This window comes from Sapajus apella, unplaced genomic scaffold (genome assembly GCF_009761245.1).
Source record: "Sapajus apella isolate SASKATOON/1434 unplaced genomic scaffold, GSC_monkey_1.0 scaffold81, whole genome shotgun sequence".
Taxonomy (NCBI): Eukaryota; Metazoa; Chordata; class Mammalia; order Primates; family Cebidae; genus Sapajus; species Sapajus apella.
The window spans coordinates 5,880,690-5,898,980 of NW_022437021.1; the positions used below are offsets into that span (position 1 = coordinate 5,880,690).

The 18,291-nt window shown below is 37.2% G+C and overlaps 1 protein-coding gene across 9 annotated transcripts in view; it reads right to left on the minus strand.

The window, feature by feature from the left end:
• Positions 1 to 18,291, minus strand: part of CDK14 (cyclin dependent kinase 14) — a 602,339-nt gene that overhangs the window by 124,542 nt on the left and 459,506 nt on the right. For all 9 annotated transcript variants that reach the window (XM_032253088.1, XM_032253082.1, XM_032253085.1 and 6 more), the window contains one exon: positions 4,777 to 4,825. In XM_032253088.1, coding sequence (XP_032108979.1) covers positions 4,777 to 4,825 — 49 coding nt within the window. The remainder of the gene's footprint in view (positions 1 to 4,776; positions 4,826 to 18,291) is intronic.

An 18,291-nucleotide genomic window follows, 5' to 3' on the forward strand; every position in this document is an offset into this window, starting at 1 on the left:
CTGCTTTAGAGCTTATCACCCCAATAAACCCATCCCCCAAACAGTGAATTGGTGATGTATGGAATAATTTATTTGAAAATATTACGAGAAGAAGTCTCCAGGCACTAAATAAATTAAAATTGTTACTTTGAAGTAAATAGAATTATAACAAAAATGATCAACAATAAAAAACACGTGAAAGTGGAGAAAGATGATTTTGGATTTCATTCAACTCAACTGCTCCTCCTAGTGCAATAACAGTGTTGTTACCTTCTCACATTTCTAAACAGGCAAAGACATTTAAAGCTCTAGCTTACTTAGCTAAATATTATTATGTGAGAAAAATTTAGATCAACTTAAAACATTAGGGAGGATGGAAAAGAGGGTCTTTCAGTTTCTTGTGAAGTCTCTGACTTAAATCTTAATGGGACACATCAGCTATAATGACAAGAAAAATACAGTAGAGCACCACCAATGTAGAGTGAAAGTTATGTTATTCCTTTAAATATTATTTTAAATACATTATGTTTTATTCATATGTAACACAACTATCTAGTAAGTCACCTTTAAAATATGTCTTGGAAGTTAAACATCGAATCAGATAAAATGCTCAAGGAAAGTTCAAGAACACAAAGTTGGGCAACATTTCTAAATCTTTTAAATTAGAGTTTGTGACTCTGCTGGTACATTTAACTGTAGCAGGTAAGAGTTTTCCTCTCTGTTTTTGTGTTCCCAGAAACGTAGCTTTAAGTGCCTCTGTATTTATGACACATTTTAAAATATCAGTTTTTGTAAGTTCTTAGGAGAAATCCAGTGTTACTCAACTAACAGAGGATTATAAGCAGAACCATAGCATATGTGGGAACAAGCAGGAAATGGTTAACCAGTGCCTATTCAAGTCTGTAGATGTGCTTCTTGTTACCAGCCACCAGTGGTCTTTTTCAGATCTGTCTTCTGTGACTTAGTGGTTTATCCTAAGCTCTCGTTTTAATACTTTCAAACCTCCGAAATCGTTCAGCTGTTTAAAAGTTCCAAAACAAGCAAATGTGTTACTGGAATCTTACCCTTAACTTTGCTGGAGAGAATATACTAAGGCTCTTCTCCAGCCAAAATAATAAAAGACCTTTTAAGTGGCTAAAATTCTTGGTTGATTGCACATACATGTCAATGTCAGACAACTATAAATAGAGAGATTTGGAGGAGAAATAGGGAGAATATAACTGCAACAAAATAAAATGGAATGTTTTGAAGGCAGTCAGAAAACAGTACATGTTTTATAAAATTAAGATTTGGTCTCCCTTTAATCCACAATCCCTGTTATGTAGAAAGAGCCCACATGGATCATGCACTTCCAGTATGAGGGAATAAAAGGACTTTCTTTTCTTTGTTAATATATATATTATTCTCAAACGGGTAATTAAGATTTCTTCTTTCTGTTATTCTTTTGAATTTGGATATCTGTTAGATCTTATGATATTTTCCCCCATCACTGCTTTGTTTTCCTAGAATAAGAAAAAATCTTTCAAAGAAAGAAATTGTGCCCATGATTACTGACATAAATGAAGTCAGTAGGGAATTGCCTGAGTGTTACCTAGGGCAGGGTTGGCCCCAAAATAAACTGGGTCATTTGTTATAGCTATTCAAAGAAATTTAAGGATTAATTTCTCAAGAAATTCGTACTCTCTTAGGCAGGTTAACATGTCCACTAGCTTCAATACCTAGGTTAATACATATTTTTAAAAGCATTGTTACTTAATTTTGAACAGTGATCTACTTTTTTTATATTAACACCTATCTTATATTGACCCATCTAAACTGAATTCAAATTAGTTCTTGAAAATTAGTTTAATTTATTTTAAGCCTGTTACCACTGTACAAGATAATTTAACAGTTGCTTCAGTTTGGTAATTGTGCTATAGACAAGCAAATTAGTTGGCAATGGAGAAAACCATCACTCGTGTAATAGTCTTTTAATGTAGTTCTTTTGAATTCTGATCTCACTCCTTAAATGAGAGAGGCTGGAACGTTGATGATGGTTGCAAGGGCCATTTGGAGGAATAATCAATAATATAATTAACATCTCTGCATCTTAGTTCTCTTTCAATTGCATTGGTTTGAATTGGCTACAGGCTACAGCTTGGCTCTAAAGATCCAGCACTTAATATTGGAATACCAGAAAGTAGCATTTTAATAATATATTTAGTAAAGATTTTATTAGTGTTTCTGAAATAAACCCTTAAGGCAAGACTTACAAGGACGTAAAAATAGCGTGGTTCTTGGCAACCAACAGAATGGGAAAAAAATTTTGCAATCTACCCATCTGACAAAGGGCTAATATCCAGAATCTACAAAGAACTGAAACAGATTTATAAGAAAAAAACAAACCCATCCAAAAGTGGGTGAAGGATATGAACAGACACTTTTCAAAAGAAGACATATATGAAGCCAACAAACATGAAAAAATGCTCATCATGACTCTTCATTAGAGAAATACAAGTCAAAACCACAATAAGATACCATTTCAGGCCAGTTAGAATGGCTATCATTAAAAAATCTGGAGACAACAGACGCTGGATAGGATGTGGAGAAATAGGATCACTTTTACACTGTTGGTAGGAATGCAAATGAGTTCAACCATTGTAGAAGACAGTGTGGTGATTCCTCAAGGACCTAGACATAGAAATTCTATTTGACCCAGCAATCCCTTTACTGGGAATATACCCAAAGGACTATAAATTGTTCTGTTATAAAGATAAATTGTTCTGTTACAAAGACCCATGTACATGCATGTTCATCGCGGCACTGTTAACAATAGCACAGACATGGAACCAACCCAAATGCCCATCAATGATAGACTGGACAAGGAAAATGTAGCATATATACACCATGGAATACTATGCAGCCATAAAAAACGATGAGTTGTGTCCTTTGCAGGGACATGGATAAACCTGGAAACCATCATTCTCAGCAAACTGACACAAGATCAGAAAATCAAACGCTGCATGTTCTCACTCATAGGCAGGTGTTGAACAATGAGGACACTTGGAAACAAAGAAGGGAGCACCACACTGGGGTCTGTTGTGGGGGCTATGGGAGAGACAGTGGGAGGGAGGGTAGGGAAGGGATAACGTGGAGAGAAATGTCAGGTATAGGTGATGGGGGGATGGTGGCAACAAACCACATTGCCATGAATGTACCTATCCAACAATCTTGCATGATCTGCACATGTACTTCAGAATCTAAAGTGCAATAAAAAAATAGCATGGTTCTAAACAAGCCATGTTCATAATTTTAAAATCTTACCTCAAGTTCAGCTTTTATCATTTTCCTTAAAATATTTAAAAAGTAATCTAAGGGTGGGACTTGGTTTATCAAATGCCTTTGAATTCATTCTAATGATAAATTCTGTAACTCTGTAATTCTAATCACCTGTTCTCCACAAATGCTGCTATGCTATGTCTAACTTGTCAGATATTCTTGTTACTTTAAATATAGGTTTAGAGATTCAATGACTTTATCAAGAATTGTTTCACAAAGTGGTTATCTGGTTGGACAGGAATGATGTCTTATTCCTATGAGAGAGGAATGTGTTTGATCATTCAATTAAGGTAGGAACTGTATTCTGTATATATTACCTGGTGTATAAAAGCACTTAATTAAAATATGTTAGACCAGCGATCAGAAAATGGGGAGGCAGAGATGAGGAGCATGCACAGAAAACTCCCAGCAGAGGGAATGCTTCCCAGGGGAGCCATGAGAACTGGCTCTTCAAATGGCACATGCAAAGCCCCATGTTAGACAGAAATGATTACTGTATACCAATGTGTTCTTTGAGGTACAAATTTAAGAAAAATAAATGGCCAAATCCATAAAGTAAACTAGTGCAGAATTTAATGTATTCATTTCATGAGTTCCTTGCCATCAGCTGTCCACTGTATGCACTGAGAGCACGGATTAGCAGAATTTTAATTTGAAAAAGCTTTTTCTTATTTTTCTCATAACTGATAGTGTCCAAAATTAAACATGTGATAACAGTGAAAAATGTGAGTATAACACTAAATTCCAAATAGACAGAATTTTATGATAAATTACAGTTTATTTAATCAAAGCAGTTCCAGTTACCTTTCCCCAGCATAATGTTTGAAACGACATGCTCACAAACAAACAGAAATGACTAAATTATTGTTTACAACTTCTAATGATTTTCTAACACATTGGCTTGCAATAAAAGTCTCCTGAATAACTAAAAAAATCCAGATCTTCAGATTTTGTGAAATTTCAAAAGCAATAAATAAAACTAAGTAAGGTCAGATGAGAGAACAGGTGTGAAATAAATGGAGTACACATACTTCAAGTCATAAATGCATTTAGCTTCCCAATAAGGCTTAAGGGAAAAATATCCAAAGTGAAAAAATCTGAAAGATCAACTTTATCTAGCTCAAAAGTTGTCACCAACATCATTTATATTAGAAAGTCACTCACTTCTCTAAATGCTGTTTTGCTGATACAAAAATATTTCTTGGAATTTAGCTGCAAGAAGATTGACCACAAGGAAATTTAGGATTTGCAGTTCTGAAGAAATGCCACATTACTCTAGGAACTCAAACTCATACAGTGTTGGCTCAGGCTGAACATGGTAGCTAGCACACAGTTAAGGCTTATTAGCAGTTTAATGGTTAAATGAATGAATAAATAGACAGCAGGATGAATGAGCAATGCCATGAGAAACGTATAAGGAGAGTTGTAAATATTGAAAGTGAGAAAAAGAGAATGAGCACAATCTGTTTAAAGACTTACTTATTCCACGCTTGTCTAAGGTTTTTAGAGCTGTACAGGGTAAAGCGTTCTGAAATAAAAAAGAAAAATGATAAACAATCTTTGTATCAAATGTATACATTGCAAGTATGTTGGAAAAAACTCACCGTTTAAAAAAGGCAGTGTGCTATTCAGTCAGTTAGGCCAGCATAGTAAGTCTTCATTTTTATACTGGGCAGTTATAAAGAGTAAAACAGGAAGATTACAACATATTAAACTGTGAAGCATTGTTTTCTTTTGTCTAAGATGGTTTACTTCATAATTTTGTTTCCTAGTAACTATTTCTTAGAATAACTTTTAATTGGGCTGAAAAAAGAAATGCAAATTCCAAACCTCCAACTTGTAAGCAGATTTATAGAAATATATCAACACATTACATCAAGTGAGACTTGCTGCTTTTTCCAATGATGATTTCTCTGACCAAATACAGTAATGTTGCGTCTCCTTTCCAATGTTGTATGGTATTTATACATGCTCAAAACCAAACTACCAGGGTCTTATACTGTATATTTACATTTATCAGTGAACAATCTTTAGATTTGTTTTAGCTTAAAAAGGAACATGTTTGTTTTACCAAGTTAAAAAATAAAGTGATATAGAATAGATATTATAATCTCTTTACCTGCTCGTTCTTTCACTCCTGATGAAATAGCATTTTTTAATGATTTGATATGTCTGTTTTCACGTATTTTTGTTTATTTCATAAAAAATACTTCCACTACACCCATCCTTATGTACAAACATATATACCATTAATTTTTTGAATGGATTGTATAATAAACATTACTCTTGAAATCTTTTTGGCATTTAATAATATATGCTGGATAGTCCTTCAAATAAAAAAAAATATGTAACTTTTTTTTTTTTTTTGAGACAGAGTTTTGCTCTATTGCCCAGGTTGGAGTGCGGTGGTGCAATCTTGGCTCACTGCAACCTCCGTCTCCTGGGTTCAAGCGATTCTCCTGCCTCAGCCTCCTGAGTAGCTGGGATTACAGGCACATGCCATCATGCCCAGCTAATTTTTTTTATTTTTAGTAGAGATGGGGTGTCACCACGTTGGCCAGGCTGGTCTTGAACTCCTAACCTCAGGTGATCCACCTGTCTCAGCCTCCTAAAGTGCTGGGATTACAGGCGTAAGCCACTGTGCCCAGTCTGTAATAATTGTTTTTAAATTGTCTAATGTTCCATTGAATAGAAGTAACATAATTTATCTGACTGTTCTCTCATTGATGAACCTTTAAGTAGTTTCCAATTTCTTTCCCCTTACAAACAATACTTCAACAAATATCCTTGCACAGGTCCCTCTGTATACAGACGCTTTCACTTCTATTGGACAGATTCCCCAATATACAATTGCTTAAACAGCATGCACATTTTACATTTTAATAATTGCCAACAGAGTACTTTTTATTTTCCTACCAGTGATGAAAAAGAATGTCACTTTCTCCATATGCCTTCTAGCACTGGTTGTTAACAGTATTTACATTTTGCCAAAGCTACACTTCATAAAACATTCTTGGGCTTCTTTTCATATGTTTTCTGGCCATTTACATTTCTTCTACTGTTTCAAATTTCACTTTTTATAGCTGGTACCAATTTTAATATTGGGTTCTTGGTTTTTTATCAATCAGTTTATAGAAGTTTTCTGTATATGATCAAGTTGTCTCGTGTGTGTGTGTGTCTGTGTTTGTGTATAAAAGTGAAATATGTATATACTTTTTTCCACATAGAAACTGAAATTTTTATTTAGTATTCTTTTTTTTCTATTATACTTTATGCTCCAGGATACATGTGCAGGATGTGCAGGTTTGTTACACAGGTATATGTGTGCCATGGTGGTTTGCTGCACGTATCTACCCATCATCTAGTTTTTAAGTCCCACACGCATTAGCTATTTGCCCTGATGTTCTCCCTCCCCTCACCCTCTGACTCCTCAACAGGCCCCCATGTGTGATGCTCTCTTCCCTATGTCCATATGTTCACATTGTTAAATTCTCAGTGTGATGAGGAATTTAGCAAGTGAAAACATGCTTGGTTTTCTGTTTCTGTGTTAGTTTGCTGAGGATGATGGCTTCCACCTTCATCCATGTCCCTACAAAGGGCATAATCTAATTCCTTTTTATGGCTACATAGTATTCCGTGGTTAATATATATCATATTTTCTTTATCCAGTCTATCATTGATGGGCATTTGGGTTGGTTCCATGTCTGTGCTATTGTAAATAGTGCTGCAATAAATATACATGAGCACGTGTCTTTATAGTAGAATGATTTATATTCCTTTGGGTATATACCCAGTAATGGGATTGCTGGGTCAAATTGTATTTCTGGTTCTAGATCCTTAAGGAATCACCACACTGATTTCCAAAATGGTTGAACTAATTCATATTCCCACCAACAGTGTAAAAGCGCTCCTATTTCTTCACAGCTTCATCAGCATCCATTGTTTCCTGACTTTTTAATAATCATCATTCTGACCGGCATGAGATGGTCTCATTGTGGTTTTAATTTGCAATTCTCTAATGATCAGTGAAGTTGAGCCTCTCTTCCTATATTTGTTGGATGTATCAATGTCATCTTTTGAGAAATGTGTGTTCATATCCTTTGCCTATTGTTTGATTTTTTTTTCTTGTAAATTTGTTTAAGTTCCTTGTAGATTCTGTATATTAGTCCTTTGTCAGGTGGGTAGATTGCAAACATTTTCTCTCATTCTGTAGGTTGCCTGGTCACTCTGATGATAGTTTCTTTTGCTGTGCATAAGCTCTTTAGTTTAATTAGATCCCATTTGTCAATTTTAGCTTTTGTTGCAATTGCTTTTGGCATTTTTGTCTTTAAATATTTGCCCCTGCCTATGTCCTGAATGGTATTGCCTGGGTTTTCTTCCAGGGCTTTTATAGTTTTGGGCTTTACATTTAGGTCTTTAACTCATTTTGAGTTATTTTTTGTATAAGTTGTAAGAAAGGGTTCCAGTTTCAGTTTTCTGCACATGGCTATCCAGTTTTCCCAGCACCATTTATTAAATAGGGAATCCTTTTCCCATAGCTTGTTTTTGTCAGGTTTGTTGAAGATCAGATGGTTATAGATGTGTGGCATTAGTTCTGAGGTCTCTGTTTGTTCTGTTCCACTGGGCTATATGTCTGTTTTGATACCAGTAACATGCTTTTTTTTTTTTTAGGTTACTAGAACCTTGTAGGATAGTTTGAAGTCTGGGAGTGTGATGCCTCCAGTGTTGTTCTTTTGACTTAGGATTGTCTTGGCTATACAGGCTCTTTTTTGGTTTGATATGACATTTAAAGTCGTTTTTTTCTAATTCTGTGAAGACTGTCAATGACAGTTTGATGGGGATAGCACTGAATCTACAAATTACTTTGGGTAGTATGGCCATTTCCACGTTATTGATTCTTCCTATCCATGAGCATGGAATGTTTTTCCATTTGTTTGTGTCCTCTCTTATTTCCTTGAACAGTGCTTTGTAGTTCTCCCTGAAGAGGCCCTTCAGAGCCCTTCTTAGGTGTATTCCTAGGTATTTTATTTTCTTTATGGAAATTGTGATTGGGAGTTCATCCATCATTTGGCTCTCTGTTTGCCTATTGTTGGTGTGTAGGAATGTTTGTGATTTCTGCACACTGATTTTGTATGCTGAGACTTTGCTGAAATTCCTTATCAGCTTAAGAAGATTTTGGGCTGATAACAATGGGGTTTTTAAAATATAGAATCATGTCATCTGCAGAGACAACTTAACTCTCTCTCTTCCTATTTGAATATCCTTTATTACTTTCTTTTGCCTGATTGTCTTGGCCAGAACTTCCGATACTATGCTGAACAGGAGTAGTGAAGGAGGGCATCCTTGCCTTGTGACGGTTTTCAAAGGGAATGTTTCCAGCTTTTGCCCATTCAGTATGATGTTGGCTATGGGTTTCTTATAAATAGCTCTTATTATTTTGAGGTATGTTCCATCAATACCTAGTTTACTGAGAGTTTTTAACCTGAAGGGCTGTTGAATTTTATCGAAGGCCTTTTCTGCAACTATTGAGATAATCATGTGCTTTTTATCATTGGTTCTGTTTATGTGATGGATTATATTTATTTATTTGCATATGTTGAATCAGCCTTGCATCCCGGGGATGAAGTATACTTGGCCGTGGTGGATAAGCTTTTCCATGTGCTTCTGGATTTGGCTTGTCAGTATTTTATTGAGGATTTTCGCATCAATGTTCATCAGGGATATTGGCCTGAAGTTTTCTTTTTTTGTGTGTGTCTCCACCTGGTTTTGGTATCAGGATGATGCTGGCCTCATAAAATGAGTTAGGGAGAAGTCCCTCCTTTTCAATTGTTTGGGATAGTTTCAGAAGGAATAGTGCCAGCTCCACTTTGTATGTCTGGTAGAATTTGGCTGTAAATCCATCTGGTCCTGGGCTTTTTTTTTCGTTGGTAGACTATTAATTACTGCCTCAATTTCAGAACTTGTTATTGGTGTATTCAGGGCTTCGACTTCTTCCTGGTTTAATCTTAGATGTATGTGTCCAGGAATTTATCCCTTTTGATTCTTCTCTCTTTTCTTCTTTATTACCTAGATAGTGGTCTATTTTGTTAATTTTTCAAAAAAATATCTCTTGGATTCATTCATTTTTTGAAGGGTTTTTCATGTGTCTATCTCCTTGAGTTCTGCTCTGATATTAGTTATTTCTTGTCTTCTGTTAACTTTTTAATTTGTTTGCTCTTGCTTCTCTAGTTCTTTTAATTGCGATGTTAGAGTGTCAATTTGAGACCTTTCTAGCTTTCTGATGTGAGCATTTAGTGCTATAAGTTTCTCTCTTAACACTGCTTTAGTTGTATCCCAGAGATTCTGGTACATTGTCTCTTTGATCTCATTTGTTTCAAAAAACTTCTTGATTTCTGCCTTAATTTTATTATTTACTCAGGAGTCATTCAAGAGCAGGTTGTTTAATTTCCATGTCATTGTGTGGTTTTGAGTGAGTTTCTTAATCCTGAGTTCTAATTTGATTGCACTATGGTTTGAGAGACCGTATTTGTTATAATTTCAGCTCTTTTGCATTTCCTGAGGAGTGATTGACTTCCAGTTATGTGGTTGATTTCTGAATAAGTGCCATGTGGGACTGAGAAGAATGAATGTATATTCTGTGGATTTGGGGTGGAGAGTTCTGCAGATGTCTATTGAACTTGTCTGGTCCACTTGATCCAGAGCTGAGTTCAAGTCCTGAATATCCTTGTTAATTTTACGTCACGTTGATTTAATATTGACAGTGGGGTGTTAAACTCTCCCACTATTATTTTGTGGGAGCCTAAAACTCTTTGTAGGTCTCTAAGAACTTGTTTTATGAATCTGAGTGCTCCTGTATTGGATACATATATATTTAGGATAGTTATTCTTTTTGAATTGTACCATTTACCATTATGTAATGCCTTCTCATCTTCTGTCCAGTTTTGCTCCCTTGCTGAAGAGGTGTTGTGATCATTTGGAGGAGTAGAGGCACTCTGGCCTTTTGGGTTTTCAGGGTTTTTTCACTGATTCTTTCTCATCTTCATGAGTTTGTCTAATATCAATCTTTGAGGCTGCTGACCCTTGGATGAGATTTACGTGGGGATTTTTTTGTTGATGCTCTTGTTGCTTTCTGTTTGCTTGTTTGTCTTTTTTGATCTTGTTGGTTTAAAGTTTGTTTTGTCAGAGACTAGGACTGCAGCTGCTTTTTTTCTTTCCATTTGCCTGGTAAAATTTCCTCCATCCCTTTATTTTGACCCTACATATGCCTTTGCACATGAGATGGGTCTCCTGAATACAACACACCAATGGATTTTGACTCTATCCAATTTGCCAGTCTGCCTTTTAATTGGAGCATGTAGCCCATTTACATTTAAGGTTAATATTGTTATGTATGGATTTGATCCAGTCATTATGATGCTATCTGGTTATTTTGCACACTAGTTGATGCAGTTTCTTCCTAGTGCCATTGGTCTTTATATTTTTGTGTGTTTTCGCAGTGGCTAGTACTGGTTTTTCCTTTCCTGATTTAGTGCTTCCTTCAGGAGCTCTTGCAAGGCAGGCCTGGCGATGACAAAATCCCTCAGTGTTTCCTCGTCTGTAAATAATTTTATTTCTCATTTGTTTATGAAGTAGTTTGACAGGATATGAAATTCTGAGTTGAAAATTATTTTCTTTAAGAATGTTCAATATTGGCCCCCCACTCTCTTCTGGCTTGCAGGGTTTCTGCTGAGAGATCCACTGTTAGTCTGATGGGCTTCCCTTTGTTGGTGACCTGGCCTTTCTCTCTGGATGCTCTTAACAGTTTTTCCTTCATTTTGACCTTGGAGAATCTAACGATTATGTGTCTTGGGGTTGATCTTCTCATGGAGTATCTTTACGTGTTCTCTCTATTTCTGAATTTGAATGCTGACATGTCTTGCTAGGTTGGGGAAGTTCTCCTGGATAATATCCTGAAGTGTGTTTTCCAGCTTGCTTCCATTCTCCCTGTCTCTTTCAGGTACTCCAAACAATTGTAGGTTTAGTCTTTTTACATAGTTCCATATTTCTTGGAAGTTCTGTTCATTCCTTTTCATTCTTTTTTCTCTAATCTTGTCTGTCTGCCTTATTTCAGCAAGATGGTCTTCAAACTCTGATATTCTTTATTCTGCTTGATTGATTTGGCTATTGATACTTGTGTATGCTTCAGAAGGTATCCTGCTGTGTTTTTCATCTCCATCAGATCATTTATGCTCCTGACTAAACTGGTTATTCTAGTTAGCAGCCCTGTAAGGTTTTTATAAAGGTTCTTAGCTTTTTTGCATTGAGTTGGAACATGCTCCTTTAGCTCAGTGGAGTTGTTACCCACCTTCTGAGGCCTACTTCGATAATTTATCCACCGCATCTTCTGTCCAGTTCTGCGCCCTTACTAGAGAGCTGTTGCTATCATTTGGAGGAGTAGAGGCACTCTGGCCTTTTGGATTTTCAGTGCTTTTTCGTTGATTCTTCCTCATCTTCATGAGTTTGTCTAGTGTCTATCTTTGAGGCTGCTGACCCTTGGATGAGGTTTATGTGGGGACTTTTTTGTTGATGCTCTTGTTGCTTTCTGTTTGTTTTTCTTTCAATGGCCAGGTCCCTCTTCTGTATGGCTGCTGTGGTTTGCTGGACATTTACTTCAGGCCTTATTCATCTGGTTCACTCCCATGCCTCGAGATGTCACTTGAGGAGGCTAGACAACAGCAAAGATGAGTGCCTACTCCTTCCTCTGGAGTCTCTGACCTCAAGGGGCACCTACCTGATGCCAATAGAAACACTCCTGTATAGGGTGTCTAACAACCCGTTAGAGGGTCTCACCCAGTTTGGTGGCATGGGGATCAGGACCCATTTAATGAGGCACTTCGGTTGTCTCTTGGTAGAGGGGGTGTGTTGAACTGGAGGGAAACCCACTTGTCTGGGCTGCCTGGATTCCTCAGAACTAGCAGGAGGAAAGACTAAATCTGCTGGTCCACAGAGACTATGGCCACCCCTCCCCACTGGGGCTCAGGCACAGGGAGATCAGAGTTCTGCCCCTGAGCCCCTGACTGGAGTTGTTGGAGTTCCTGCAGGGAAGCCCCACTCCATGAGAAAAGATGAGTCAGGGTCAGGTCTGAAATGGCACTCCCACAGCTGGTGTGTGGGCTGTGGGAAATACCTCTTGGGACCAAGCCGTCTAGTCTCCCTGGCTCCAGCAGGGAAAAAGTGTGGCCTGAAGCTATAGAGATGGCTGTGTTTAGGCACCTAGCAGTCCCAGTGTTGGCTGCTGCCCCTCCCCCAAGGAGCTCAGAGGGCTAGACAGCAGGCAGCTGCAGCTGTGGTGATGGCTGCCCTCCCACAGGGAACTTGGCAGGCTTAAGCAGATTCTAGCTGAGTGGCTGCTGAGAATCTGGGCAGCTCCATGGTTGGGACCCTAGGCCCCGGTGGCATGGACTCATGAGTGGGATCTTACAATCCGTGGGTTGCACAGTTCCATGGAAAAAGCACAGCTTCCCAGGCTGAGTGGCATGCTCACTCACTGCCTCCCTTGGCTGGGGGATGATGGTCCCCTGCCCTGTGTGGCTCTCAGGTGGGCAAGCGCACCACACTGCTCTTCCTTCCTCTCTGTGGATTATGCCAGCCGCCTAGTCAGTCCTAATGACAGAACTTGGATACCTCAGTTGCTGGTGCAGGATTCACAAACTGTTTTAGTTCTTTTCAATGGGAGCCTCAGTTTGTCACTGCTTCTGGTCCACCATCTTGGCCCTGCCCCAAATTATTCTTTTTCTTTTGTCTTTCTTGTCTTGCTTAAAGAAAAAGACTCTGACCTTGATTTTATACAAACACTAACTTCATTTTTCTCCTTTTTTTAAAAAAACGAATTGTTTACTTTTTGGTTTTACTATCTGGAATTTATTTTGTAAATATGGTATGACATTTTCTCTGTTTAAGGCGGACAATTATGCCAGGACTAGGTAAAAATCAATCATTATAGATCACTCTTTCTCTGATAATTTGAAGTGACACCTTATCCTATATTACATTTCAAAATATACAAGAGCCTGGACTCTTTAATACTCAACTATTTATGTCAGTATCATAGTGTTTTAATTAGAGTGCCTCTTATTATCTAGGAAATGTCTTTTCTTAGTAGTACTCTCTCTTTTTGGTAAAAATTATTGGGGCAAGCTTTGAACATTACTTTTTTTGTTAACATTTCTTTTTTATTTTTAAAGACAAGGTCTTGCTCTGTCACTCAGGCTGGAGTGCAATGGCATAATCATGGATCACCACAGCCTTGACCTCCCAAGCTCAACTGATCCTCTCACCTCAGCCTCCCAAGTAGCTGGGACTACAGAAGCATGCCACCATGCCTGGCTAACTTAATTTTTTTTTTTTTTTTTTTTGTAGAGATGGGGTTTTGCTATGTTGCCTGCCCTGATCTGGAACTCCTGGGCTCAAGCAATCCTCCAGCCTTGGATACCCAAAGGGCTGGAATTACAGGCATGAACCACCAAGCCCAGCCTGAGCATTTCCTTATTCACTAATTCTACACATAGTTAATGTTGTACCTAATAGGTGCTAAGGATTCTTCTCATGCTGAGAATATAGGCATGAATAAAACAGAAGTCTCTTTCCTCATGAAGCTCATATTCTAGAACACATGAGGCAGACAATAAAACATCACCACCACCACCACCAGCAACAACAACAAAATGAATGAGTTAATTTTAGAAAGTGGTAAGTGTTCTAGCAAAGCAAAACAAGGTGATCTGATGCAGCCCAGTGTGAGAACACTTTAGGTTCTTCTTATGAGGGCAGGCCAGTTTAAAACAAAGCAGTCAGTCAACACAATACACAGGCTGGGTGTGGTGGCTCATGGCTATAAACCCAGCATTTTGGGAGGCTGAGGCAGGAGGATTGCTTGGGCCCTGGAGTTCGCAACCAGCTTGGCTAACACAGAGAGACCCGTCTCTATAAAAAATTGAAAAATTTGCTGGGCATGGTGGTGTATGCCTGTAGTCCTCGCTACTCAGGAGGCTAAGGAGGGAGGATTCCTTGAGTTTAGAGGGTCGAGGCTGCAGCAGCCATGATCATGCCACTGCACTGCAGCCTGAGTGACAGAGCAAGATCCTGTGTCAACAAACAAACAACAAATTTTTAAAAAAATGTTTTCATTGGAAATTTTATTGAATTCTATTAAAACATATATTAATCTGAAAATATATATTAATCTAATGTAAAATGTTTGTGTCTTTCCATTTAGGCAACATTCATGTATACATCCTGTGGTAACATTAAATGGTTTTTTAAAGTATTGATCTCATTTTTTTTAATGATTTAATACTTATGAGGCTTAATTTTGCTTAATATTAGTTGGTATCCTTTTTCAGTGTTGTCTGCTTTTTTTTAAAATAAAAATTTATTTTTTTTTATATATGGCATTTCAGTCTGGGTGGAGTACAGTGGCACAATCATAGCTCACTATATAGCCTTGAATTCTTGGGCTGGAGGGATCCTCCTACATCAGCCTCCTAAGTACCTAAGACTATAGGCACTCACCATCATTCCTATTTATTTATTTATAGAGATGGCATATCACTATGTTGCTCAGGCTGGTCACAAACCCCTGGCCTTAAGCAATCCTCCTGTATCAGCCTCCTGAATAGCTGAAATTATAAACACAAGCCACTGTGCCTGACTTCTTGTTTGTTTTTAATTATAAGTTTTTAAAGGAGAAAATAAAAATAATTTATATTGCTTTTGTTATGGTATGTTTCCTGTACAAGAATACCATTGGATAAGAAGAACAAAAAGAAAAAAACACACACTCAGCTTCCTATCTTCCTATCTTTAAACACTATGCAATGATTCATTCATTCATTTCAACTACTATGTATTGAGCAACTATTGTGTATCAGGTATATAATTCTTGGGGCTGAAGACGTAGGGGAGAACCAAAAAACCTTCCTGTTTGTAGGGGGCTTGCATTCCCATAAGGAGTATACTAGGCTGGAGTGTGCTGCAGGCCAGGATAGCTGCAGCTGATCTAGAACCCAGGAGAGAGAGGTGGAGGCTGAGATAGAGACAAGCCAGAAGGGTTTGTGGCTTTGAAAATATGATCTGGTATGAGCTTTTTTTTTTTTTTTTTTTTTTTTTTTAAATAAAAAGGTATCCCTATGGCTTCTATTGGAGAGTACACTACAGGAGGCAAGGTTGGAAGCAGGGGGACCAACAAAAGGTTATTACTGTCCAGGAGAGAGACAATATGACTTAGGCCACAGGAACAGAGTGAATGCAGTGAGAAGAGGATCAGAGTCTGAAAATGCTTTGCAGGTTGAACCTGTGAGATCTACCGGTGAGTTAGAAATGAAGTGTGACAGAAAGGGAGGGGTCAAGGATGATTCATAGAGCACTTACTGCTCTCCAAATTCCAGGTTACAAAGATGCAGAATTTCACACACAACTCCATTACTATTTGGAATAGAAATTAATCTTTCTGTGGTAATTCAGGAGGTATTTAAAGAGGAGTTCTCAAGGAGTTTTGGAGGTATCAATCAGTCAGGGGTAATTGACAAAATATTTAATAACCTGTTAAGCGCAGGCATTGACCAATCAGAATAGAAACGAGTCATCATGCAATAAGGGTGTGCACTAGCTGAAGATCAGCCCTGATTACAAACATTCCTTGTTCTAAAGACATAGGCAACAGGCTTACCAACAAATATATTTGTTTCAAAAGAATGTCTAATTTCTGAGTTTATTCTCTACTAGGCTGCATTATATAAGACACAACATAATTCAGCCAGTTGGTGTAGAACAGAAATTTAAGGGCATAGTCTAGGTTTGAGGATTAACTGACAAAGGAGAAAAAGAAAGAATAGTTCTTTGTACAAAGGTTTTTTTTTTTTTTTTTTTTTTTTTAATTATTTAAAGTCTGGTATTAGGAAAGAAAGAGACATTTTAGAAATTAATTAAATCAAATGTCTTAATAAAGCAAATTTGATTTCCTTAACTTTGTAATCTCCATAAAGCAAATTTAATAATTTGCTATGATTTCAGAATGAACAGGAATTCTATTACAGATAAAATTAATACAATCTTGTATTATAAGTAAATTATTATTCTTAGCAATTAATAATTGCACAGAAATATTAGTTCTAATAATTGCCTCTTTTAGAACTTGACAGGATATGCTAATAGAATTTTTTTCCCAGAAATACAATATGTCAATTTAGCTGTGCACAAAAGAGACAAAACTGATAGTGAAACATGCCATATGAGAGTAAAAAAAAAATGAAGCCTCTTTCTCAGGTTTACCTTCCATCAATATTCACATAAAACCTTAATTCCTTTAGCAAATATTGCCTGGGCACTTGCCTGTATGCCAGATGCTGCACTGGGCAACGGGCACACAAAAGTAACTCAGTCCTGGTTACAGTTCGGTAGCATGGAAGAGTACATAGAGAATTACAGATACAGAATGAAAAATGCTACAATATGGATACAAACAGAGTCCTCACCAAAGACTACAGCTAGAGCCACTAACTGCATCTGTTTCTTTTCCAAATGAAGACGGGATAAACTCAAACACTGGACGCTAGCTCCAGGAACACACAGAGCCTGCTTGTTTTTATCCAACAGATTTCAGAGTGTAACTGCCAAAGTACGTGATTTCAAATAGAGCCATTTCTAATGTTTTCTGCAATGAACATGACATTTATAATTAGAATAAAAAATTATATTTTACAAGCTACTTCCATTATAAATAAAAGTAATGTTCCATTAGATGAAAGCAACACAATTAGCCATGTAAGTTTTCAAAACCAAAAGGTGTTGAAATTAGTGCCCCAAGTTGATAACTAGTATATTAAAATAGTCAACTGCCTATGAATAATTTTATCAGGTATTTGAGTATTTGCATATGAATGTTTTATACTGTTCTCCTTCACTTAAGTTTACTCTCACTTATTACTTTAATGTCAACTTTCTCTTTCCAATTATGTTTAAACTAGAAGTTTAGAATGTCATTATTTAAAGTACTGGCTAACTCATAGCATAACTGAGAAGTGCAATTAATTTGAACCTGCAGGCTGATTTTCACCTTCTCCTCTTAGTGCAGGGACATTGCAGAAGATGATCCCAACACAGCGGGAGACCAGGGAGGAGAGCTTGCCGAGAAGAAATCACTTGCTAAGTGACAGGACAGGGAACACAAGAATTGGAAAGCTTTTCTCTCAAACTGCCATGCACGTAAGCACTGCAATTCGTTGACATTCCACAGGAAAACAACTGGAGAACAATGCTGGACATTGTAAAGTCCGTTGGCTTAAAAAAGCTACACTTGAAATGTCTTAAGGCACTATAAAGCAAACTTTAACCCATGGGAAGATAAAACCCAAATTGGATTTTACTCATTTGCATATAAGCATGCACTGTATACTTCAGGAGATTAATTTTAATTTTCTTATTCTCCTCTCACCAATGTTTTTGTTTCTTATAAGATACTGCTGTGTTTTTAACTTCAATGACAGAAAGACATAGAAATAAAAAGTTCAAACAACCAATAAGAAACTCCAAATATGTTCAAAGGACTTGAAAGGCTGAACCTAGATTTATAGCTAACACGTTCCTTTCTTTTTTTGATAGGAGTGGGAGTGAGCGGACCAGGAGGGAGGTCCGGAAGAATCATAAAAAGGCTCAAACTTAGTAGATCTTTTACAAATGGATATGACATCGTATAAGAGAAACAATACCACGAAACAAGCATTGATTTATAAGTCAATATAAAAGAGTATGTCCAAATGCCATATGAAATTCTAGCTGCTCTTCATAATTGACTCTTTTAAATTATATATTCAATTATTCACAATTTCAATTTAGGAGTCATTGTAATACAGGCATTTACTCCTACTGAAATGGTAAAAAAGTAGTGATGATTTAAGCAAAAAGCTGTGGCCACATTGAAGGGCACTTCATCATCTGGCAGAGATGCGAAGCCCAGTG